The 9,771-nt window shown below is 44.3% G+C and overlaps 2 protein-coding genes across 3 annotated transcripts; one reads left to right on the plus strand and one right to left on the minus strand.

Annotated features, from left to right (window-relative positions):
- Positions 1 to 2,007: 2,007 nt before the first annotated feature.
- Positions 2,008 to 4,299, plus strand: selenok (selenoprotein K). The gene is made up of 5 exons (XM_080015788.1): positions 2,008 to 2,063; positions 2,850 to 2,940; positions 3,297 to 3,371; positions 3,593 to 3,688; positions 3,963 to 4,299. The coding sequence occupies exons 1-4, from the start codon at positions 2,045 to 2,047 to the stop codon at positions 3,681 to 3,683; spliced, it is 276 nt and encodes a 91-aa protein (XP_079871914.1). The 5' UTR covers positions 2,008 to 2,044; the 3' UTR covers positions 3,684 to 3,688; positions 3,963 to 4,299.
- Positions 4,300 to 4,429: 130 nt separating this feature from the next.
- Positions 4,430 to 9,677, minus strand: actr8 (actin related protein 8). Of its 2 annotated transcripts, XM_080015786.1 has the most exons (13): positions 9,489 to 9,677; positions 8,639 to 8,809; positions 8,386 to 8,496; positions 8,170 to 8,274; positions 7,860 to 8,033; positions 7,664 to 7,757; positions 7,254 to 7,386; positions 7,016 to 7,169; positions 6,832 to 6,927; positions 5,897 to 6,037; positions 5,424 to 5,727; positions 5,162 to 5,325; positions 4,430 to 5,085 (listed from the first exon to the last, which is right to left on the minus strand). In XM_080015786.1, the coding sequence occupies exons 1-13, from the start codon at positions 9,621 to 9,623 to the stop codon at positions 4,942 to 4,944; spliced, it is 1,926 nt and encodes a 641-aa protein (XP_079871912.1). In that variant the 5' UTR covers positions 9,624 to 9,677; the 3' UTR covers positions 4,430 to 4,941. The 2 variants fall into 2 exon arrangements, with proteins under 2 accessions (XP_079871912.1, XP_079871913.1); XM_080015787.1 differs by lacking the exon at positions 4,430 to 5,085 and having other exon boundaries at positions 5,221 to 5,341.
- Positions 9,678 to 9,771: the final 94 nt, after the last annotated feature.

The raw sequence follows: 9,771 nt of genomic DNA on the forward strand, positions 1-9,771 counted from the left end.
AAAATAGAGCACTTGCAGTTTTTTTCCTAACATTATATGTAAGCCTCTTTTAGTAAAATAACCAATATAATTTTACTAAAAAGTTAACATTATAGCAGATCAAATTCTAGAGAATCCCATTAAAGTAACATATTTTAAAATGGCGGCCTACCCTTAAAAACCGGAATGCCTTATTTGCAAACCTAAGCAAACATTCTGTGCTGATAAAACAATTTATAAACCAGTCCACAAAGCAGGTGAATAGAATAGCATTTTTAAAAACGTCATTTAAATGTTAAGGTTTGTAGAGGACGTTCAATTTTATGGGGTTGGGGTGGATGGTCACCAGTACCACCTACCACATGCAGTGTTCATAACCTTCTCAACAAAAGGGCAAATCAAAAACAACAGGTCAAATATTTTCCAAGCCGTTAACTCTGGAGCCCGTTGATTTTGACAGTTCAATTAAGACTGCAACGCTCTACAACTACGATTTGGATTTAAAGAAGCATGTGACAAAGCAAGGCCTGACCTGTTCGAGACTTCACAAGTTCATCAATGTTAACAGAATCACATTTGCACCATGAACCTTGATGAATTGAATTAAAACGTATAATATATGAAATTGGTCAACTTCATAATTATTTTTTGTGTTGATTTGAAAGGTACAAGTACAACATGATAAAACAAATACAAAGAACTTGATGTTTGGGTGGTTAGACTGCCATCTCCTGGCTGTTCTATTTAATAAAAAGTGTTTATGTTAAATGGGTAAAAGGGTATCACAATTTACAGATGCATATAATAAAACCCACAAATCTGAATAAGATTTTTAAACGCAAAAAAAACAAACATAAATATATTTGAATTCACAATTAAATGCTAGAATGCACAAATCTGTTTCGATTTTTAAATGCAAAAAAGAAAACAGAAACATAACTATCTTTCTCGATCCACAAATGGATGATGTCTCACTCGTGCTGGGTGAACCACTTCAATAATAAATGCAGCATAATTTAGATGTGAGTAAATATAGAGTAGGTATATTCTCCTGTCAATAACTCAAAGCCGAAGACCCGAGGTGGTGCGCTGGTCGTCTTCTTCTTCATTTTGGTTTTCAACAGCGGTTGGCAACCAGCGTATTAGTTGCAATACCGCTACTCTCTGCTCCAGAGCGTGGACCAGACATGAAGCCCTACCTATTGATCCTGTCAGTCTAATAAACTCAAAGAGAAGTCTACTACACGACCCACTTGGCAGGTTCATTGAAGCTTTAATGCTGATCTCCTGGACTCCTGTCTTCCTCAGTTCATCCATCGTATACTGTCTTTCTACTTGGTACAATCTATGATTGCATGCGTTGCTCAATCTCAGGAATTACTACTGCTGGGCTCGCCATGATATCATTAACCCTCATATCCTCGGGCGCGTCTACGTACGCTGCCCACTGCTCCTGGCTGTGGCCCCGGAGGAAGGACAGGCCAGGATGGGTTAAATGCAGAGAAACCATTTCACCGGCCACCATCCAAAGCATGTGTGTGTGTGTGTGTGCAAGCATGTGTTGTAGTGTGGTGTGTTGTGTGACAAATAAAGACTGTTTCTTCTTCCTCTGCATATAGTTTGCCGGCCCACCCGAAGATTGACCTTTTGTCCTCCGCCTTGTTCCCAGCACTTAATGTAGTACACCTCTTGTTGAGTGTTGCTCTTAATGCCCTTTGAGCGTAGCCCTTTGACTGCTTCCTCCTAATATCTAGTGGCATCTCTCCTGCCAGGACTTGCAGGGCTGGGATGGGGGTTGACGTCACGGCTCCACCACACACCGTCCCAGCGCTTCAGCCTCCATCTTCGGCTTTTCCGACAGTTGTTAATGCTGAACCACAGACAGCGGCGCTGATGAGCTGGTGAACAGCGCGGGAACGTTTCGACCTTTCAAACCACTTGTGGTTCCGGTCGGTCGCGCGACGATCGCGGCACCTGACGTCATAGTCACGTGGCCATCGTAACTCGACCGACGTAATCACGCAATAACCGGAAGCGGAAGTAAATCACACTGTAAACATCAAAGATGGTGTACGTGTCTAACGGTGAGTAGCTCGCAACGCTTCGGCAAAGTTACTCTTTGTAGAGCGGATGTCGCTCGGTATTTTGATCCGTCGATCATTAACATAGTCGGAAGTATAAGCGTACGGTTTACAGTCGTGTAATATATTGGACTGTCCTGCGCAATATGAACCAAGCTAACGCTGATAGCCAACGCAGTAGACGCCGTTCTCCCCATCAACAAACACCAAGAAAACACTCTCCCGTTTGGCTATATTAACTCTCGTTCTCCTCTCGTTCGATCAGCCCAATACTTTCAATTTACAATTTGTGTTCAAAACAAGTTTGTATTTTGCTGATTTGATCGTGGTCTGGTCAGGTACTGTCACCCACTGATTCGTTCAAATCTTAATTTGCGTCCCTCGGTACTAGACGTGGAAAATCTAGACGCGGGAGGTGATCAGTGCATGTATGGAGCAAAATGTGGCAGGCTTTCGAACCTGGGATTTTCAAGATTCTAGATTAGGACCATATGCTTCTAGTTTGGACCACGTTAACTTTCTGTCAAAGATAGCCTCGCCCTGACACAGGACTCTGCCGACGTCATCTGACCGCAGACTCCTGTGTCAGGGCGAGGTAGTAGCCATTAACAAGGCATCAATCAATGGAAATTACTCCTGAAATAGCAACATGCATTGGGCCTTACTTTAAGACATGAACAACAGAGTTGCACTACTAGCTCTCTAAGCCCCAAAGGTCACTTCCTATGTTGTGATTTCAAATCAAGTGGTAGATTCAGGCAAATGACTGACTAAATTATTCTCTCTCAGGCCAGGTCCTGGATAGCAGGGCTCAGTCACCATGGCGACTATCCCTCCTGGTTGATCTATTCTGGGGAGCAGTGGAGTTCATTGGCCTGTTGTGAGTAAACCTGTCCAATCATAACATGTGACTCACTAATAATAATACAAGGTCCGATTAAAGACATCTACTATGAGGTATTTTGCATCAGGGATTTGTATCTTATGGCCAAACAGTCGATCGGGGCTTTTACTTATTACCACTTATTTTAGACGCTACAATTCATGTTTTGGCAGATAGGCAAAGAATTGAGGCTAAATAAGAATATTTCTTACTGTTGTACATGACTGGTCAAAGTGCAGATATATTGTTGACTTAAAAATATCAAGTATTGTCCTTGTCATGAATCTCTGCATCTGAATGTCCCTGTGCTTGCTTTAGAAGACGTCTCTGATCTCATCTCTGTTCTGTGACAGTTTTCAGTCGCTGGTTCAGCCAGACCTGACAAAGAACGGAAACTCTGGATCCTCACGCTTCACTGATGGTAGAGGGTGGGTCACTCACTCACTCACACTCACTCTCACACACACACACACACACACACACACACACACACACAAATTAGAGTGTGGGTCCCCTGACATGGGCAATTGTTTATCCAACTGTTCATGTACATGGGTAAACCAAATTTAGATTTGGGTTAGTGTGTGTTTTGTAAAACCACTTGTTATTGTATTTAATCTCAGCGGTTCTCTTCCCTTGCTCTGTGCAGTCCCCCGGGTCCCCCTGGTGGCAGGAGGCGGATGGGCAGGATAAACCACGGTGGAGGCCCCAGTGCTCCACCCATGGGAGGAGGAGGATGAGGAAGGTGAGGGGGTTGAAAAGCTCAATACATCTGAAATGTCAGTTATTTGTAGGTTCATAATATTTACTGTCAAAAAGGATTTCACTGTTGGAAAAAAAAAAGATTAAAAAGTGATCTTTTGTGAAAATAACTTAAAATCTCTTAATCATTAAAATATGAAACCGGTTCACAAAAATATAACCGTGAGTTAGAGCAATGTGTCCTTTTGTCTCTCTATGTTGTACAAATCCACATTTTCCACTCTTAACTGTTCCTTTCTTTGCATTTCTCTCTGCAGGTAAACGCCTGCACACCCAGTGTAGGCGTCGGGCGCAGCACGCACGTTTGATCGTAACCATGGTGATGATGTCACCGTGCTAGTGCCCTCTTGTTGATCGGCTGCTTCTGCAGCAGCAGCAGCAGATTCTTGACACTTCCCTGGGAATTCCTACAGTTTAGGGTCCAGGGAGGCTGATACAGCAGCTGGTTGCATCACTTCCTCCCTCCTTCTGACTCCTCTCCTTCCTGTCATTGAAGATGTTTATTGTTATATTGATGCCCCCCCCCCCATGAGAATGGTGAAGTTAGTACTTGCTTTTGTATGCCTTGGTTTAAATAAATATTTACAGTCTAAATGTTTGTCATTTCAATGCCATCACCCTTGGTTAACGTGATAATCCGTAATACAATTTGGATTAAAGAATTCCCCCAAAAACTGCAAATATATTGAATAATCCATGTTTTTAAATGGATCATGAGCTACAGTTCAGATGCAGATTATTCCATCACTCCATTGATTCTCCTAAATATGTTAGACGGAGGTATCAAAATGTCACTTTATTTAGTTTCAAGGCTTCATATAAAGGAAACACGGATATTTACATGACGTGGAAAGCTAAGCAAAGGGTCCATGAAAATGAAAATTGTTACCAATCAGCATTGTGCTTGAATTACATAAATGTAAATCAATCATCCAACATTTGAGTGGTCGCATTTCTATTTTGGTGGTACTGTGACAGCGATGAACATTAACCCTTTCATAATGTAACCATGTCCACAGCTGGGAAACTGGTCAAAACTTATGGGTCTGGGAAAAAAAACAAGGACGTTTATTTTTATATATATATATATATATATATATATATATATATAAAAACAACAGAATAAGTAAATTATAACTTCACTACCGCTGTGGGAGTTCTGCTTTCAAGGCAGAAATAGTCTTTCAATAGTTAAGACACAATCTCGCGAAATTTGCCAGTAAGGTTCCACTGGCTTCACCAGACGAAGGCGGCTCGTTCACGGAGCATCCGGACGCCAAACCGCTGCCACTCCCCCTGGTGGATCCACATCTCCTGGGTGGTGTCCAGACAGGCCAGCACCGCCCCGCCCTTCCATGAGATCAGCCAGGGGTCCATGTCCTGGAGCCAGAGGATTTGTTTCTGTCACACCTACATTAATGCATTTATTATTCTGGGGCTGTGTACGACAGGTTACCTTGGGGCGTGTGATCACTTCCACATTGTCCACCAATCTCCTGAAGGAAGGCGGCATTTTGTTGATGATACGATGGAGCAGGAACTCCTGAGCGCCATGAAACATCAGTCCCCCGCCCACCACCAGTATGGAACTGTACATCTTACGCTTAGTCTCATCCGACGCTGTCGACAGAGAAAACTAAAGTGAATAACAAGCATAATGAATTACGTCAATAGTGTGTAGTATAAACTGATATACTGATGTTATGAACCCCCCTCACCACAGCAGTCGATGCTGTGCAGAACAGCCTTGTCCAGTCCCAGGGCCTTGCTCTCAAACTGGCCCATCATGGCCGTCTTCCTGGAGAGCAGGGCGGAGGGCTGCTGCTCCTCAGACTCCGCGGCCCCCATCAGACACTCAGCCTGGGCGGCCCCCAGCTCAGTCTCCCCCTGGGCTCCCCCCACACCCCCGCTGAGCCGGGGGGCGTCGGCGGGGTCCCCGCTCCCTCCCTGACCCAGCAGCTCCCCCTCCATACCCCCTCCAGGCCTGGGGAGGGTCCTGCGGTCTGAAGAGGACTTGGAGGACTGATAGACAAGGAAAAAGGGAGGAAGACGGGGGCGGTGGAAAAGAGGGGGAAGGAAATAAGAAGTGAAGAAAGTAAAGGAAGAGAGCTAGCAAAGCAGATTGATATCACCCAACCCTCAAGTGATTACTAACAGGTAGAGAGAGAGAGTGTGCCCGTGTGCCCGCTACCTGGTCCTGTTTGCTCTGCGTGCCAAGAAGGTAGTGCTCATCGTGGGGGTCCTCGGCGTCGCCTTGGGAACGGTACTGCAGTGATGTCATCTTCTGACCCACGATGCCGAACGTGGTCGGGTAGAACAAGCCCATGGGAGCCTGACACACACACACACACACACACACACACACACACACACACACACACACACACACACACACACACACACACACACACACACACACACACACACACACACACACACACACACACACACACACACAGAGATGCACCGCTGTTTTTCAGTTACAATCTGATACTGATATACAGTATATGTGCCGATACCAATATTGACTCCGATGCCAGAGCTCTTTTTTCTTGTTATTATTGTTGTTGTTTAGGGCTGCAGATATTCCTCTATAATCTCCTTCGAATTTGTATGCTTTATTATTTAATATATTCAAATATATTCAAAATTTAAATGCTCAAATTTAGTAGGGGGGGGGACTTTATTGCTTTTCACATGGGAATTGATTCGCTAATGTTAGTCAAAAAAAGTATAATCAATTATTTATTTATTAGAAAAAATACACAATTGAATGGCAATTTCAGCATTTCGATTTTTTTTCTAATATTCAAATTTCGTTCATGCAGCCCTACAACACAGCTGAATGGCTGCTGTGCAGTGACGGTTTGCCTACCTCAAACTGCCAGTTCGTATTCGCACATGACGCTTTACAGGTAATTTTATGCTGAGTTGAATTCTTGAGGAGGCAGACCATTAAATTTGCAAAATAAAACGGTGGGTTCATGGTCCAGCGCAAGCTATCAAATGGAAGTTGGATCGGCACGTTGATCAGGGACGTCTGTCAACACCGATATTGGATCGGATCGGTCCCATCTCTAGATGCTTTATATAACTTTTTTTTTCTTTTTTATGTATAGGGAGTACCTGTAATTTCTCGTCCCCAAGTCGAATCTGGTAGAGAAGAGCTGGGGCTTCTGGGAAACGTGTGCGGAACTTGTGATCTTGTAGTCCCGATATGTCCTGTCGGAGAATAGAATGTATTAATTTATTGAATTGAATATTATTTCAATTAATTTCACATCTCTCTTTTAATTTGAAACACACACACCTGGTCCAGGTGGCAGAAGGTCTCCTTCAGCTGCTGCAGTAGCTGGCAGTCCAGTCTGTTGCTCAGCTGACAGTCTCTGTAGGGGAAGCCCGCCCTTTGCAGGAGCCAGAAGAAAGAACGGCTCACATCGGCACCGCCGTACGCCAGACACAGCCTGCCGAGCCAGATCGAAAGTATAAACACACATCGTCATTGCATCACTGAAAGATGATTAACGACGGAACGGCCCTGTCCGCACCTGGAGTTGCGGTGCGACACCCCGTCCTCCACGCAGCACAGACTGGTCTTCTGGTCTCCCACATCCACCACACAGGCGCTGCTGAGTCCGCTGCCGAAGGTGGCGCAGACTGACTCCTGGTGCACGATGATTGCTGTGTGGGAGGGGAAGGTTTAAAGAGAGGAACTTGTGGTTTCCTGGAAAGTATGTGTTACTAAGTGTGTGTGTTACTTAGATTGAGTGTGTGTGTGTGTGTGTGTTCAAGTTCAAGAGCTTATTTATTAGATACATATACATACGGTCACACATATATGCAGTGAAATGTCATGACACCCGGTAATTACGCACAATAAGCTCTATAAGCTCTAAAAATACTAAATATACTAAAATGTGTGTGTGTGTGTGTGTGTGTGCGTGCATGCGTGCTATACCTGAGAAGCCCATGTTGAGCAGCAGCATGTTCACCAGTTCCTTAACGTGTTGTCTGTTGTAGATGTCAGGGACCAATAAGATGCACCTGTAATACTGGCGACCAATCAGAAAAAAGGAGTTAAGTGTACATAATATACATACCGCATATATAATCACAGAAAAACTCCTGGAGGGACTGGTTACTGCCTCCCCCACCTTCAGGTCCCGGGTGGGGATCTCCAGGTGTTTGTTGATCACATGGCTCCAGATTGACTCCAGGTGAGCCAGGACGGCGGTGAGCGAACCCCCGGGACCCGGGTGCACGTTGAGCTGCCCTCTGACGACGGGCCAGTGGAGGTCGTAGCAGTCAGACGGATTAACATACAGAGCCTTGAGTGAGAGTGAGTGAGTAAGTGAGTGTGTGAGTTAGTAATTGTAAATTAAAGTAATAAATGATTCAATTACAGAATTGTTGAAAAGTAAGAAAGCATGTTTTTTCTTATTACACACACACAGGCACACTGACCTCCTCCCCCACCAGGAACTGAGGATGGTGGGTCGTGTTGGTCCACTTCACCCTGGAGCTGCTGTCCAGCACTGCCGGGCGAATCTGGCGGTTGTAAGACCTGGCCTTGGGACACACGCAAACACACACACACACAAGAATATAAATAACAGAGTTTATACAATGTCTCTCCAGAAGTCCTAACGTCACTTCTGGATCAAACATGCTGAACCACACCTGGTCAGGGGACACGGGCGTCCTTCGCACACCGTTGGACATCTTCTTGGACCAGATTGCCTGGTCGACCATTTTCAGACCATTCTGCCGCTGCTCCGTGCTCTCTGGTTTCTGACGACAGCATCAGAAAAAGATAGATACATTACACTGATTACTGCTGTAATTTTACTGCTGTATGATGGTTATAGCGTCAGTGGGGAGAAATAGAGAGACTTGAGATATACAGTTGCTCAATCAGCTGATGCAGACGTACGTTCAAGCCGTCCCTCATGAGCCAGGGATCTTCATATTTGGGCTGCCCGCTCTGCTTGTGTCTGCAGGCAATCACGTGCGGCACCGTCACTGGGAGTGTGTCGGTTGCTCGTCCGATCCGGAGGGACCTGGAACCCGAGTGAATGACGACGACAAAGTTGCTCTGGATTTGCTGAAAGAAGAAGAAGAACTTAAAATGTGTTGATGGAGAACAAGGCCATGTTAGGAAGATTTAGACAAGGATGTATACAAAGGTCATTCATGGCCAATTGCCTATACACTTTATTCATGGATTTAAGACTTAATCACACCACCTTCTTCTCTTTTTTTTTAGATCCGTGGGTCAGTTAGATACATTTTCACTATAGAAAACAGCATCAATTGCACAGCTATCTTGTCTTATTAAGATGCATTATAATCAGCATTCATTACTGCACTTAAGTAGATTTTACAGATACATTCAAGTACCTGCACATTCAATACAGGAACATATTTTCTATGTCTATCTATCTATACTTTTTAATCTATTACATTTCAGGATTTATATTTTCATAGATATAAAGCAGGGAAAACGACTGTGTGTATTTAACTGCTCATCAGTGACTAATCAGGTCCAGATCCTTCTATATCACTATGACACAACCTTTACATTTTATTGTAAATCGTAATCAGGATGTGAACATCATCAGCAGAGTAGTACTTTATGAAGTATAACAAGTGTTTTTACTCGAAATCTATTAGGAATAAATGTACTGAAGTAGAAATGCCAATGTGGTACTTTCATGTCTACTTGCGTAGTTTTGTGTCAGGGATAATCTGTACTTTAAATAATAGGTGTGAGTAACCCTAACCTCCTGGAGCGGTTCTGATATCGCTGCGGGAACGATGGGTCTCTTCACCCCGCGCTGCTGCTCCTTGTCCTTGTCCTTGTCCCGCTCCTTCTCTTTCTCCTTCCCGTTCTCCTGTTCCCTCTCGGCCTGGGTCATTTTGACACGTTATCCCTCTAGACTACATTCAGCATTAAGGACTTGAATCTTGCTGCTTGTAACGCTTGTATAGTACGAGTCCCCAAGTCGAAACATGGAATCAACTTCCGGGTTTGGTCACGTGGTGCTAAAATCTCTTTTCTATTGG

Source organism: Zeus faber (genome assembly GCF_960531495.2).
Source record: "Zeus faber genome assembly, chromosome: 15".
Classification (NCBI taxonomy): Eukaryota; Metazoa; Chordata; class Actinopteri; order Zeiformes; family Zeidae; genus Zeus; species Zeus faber.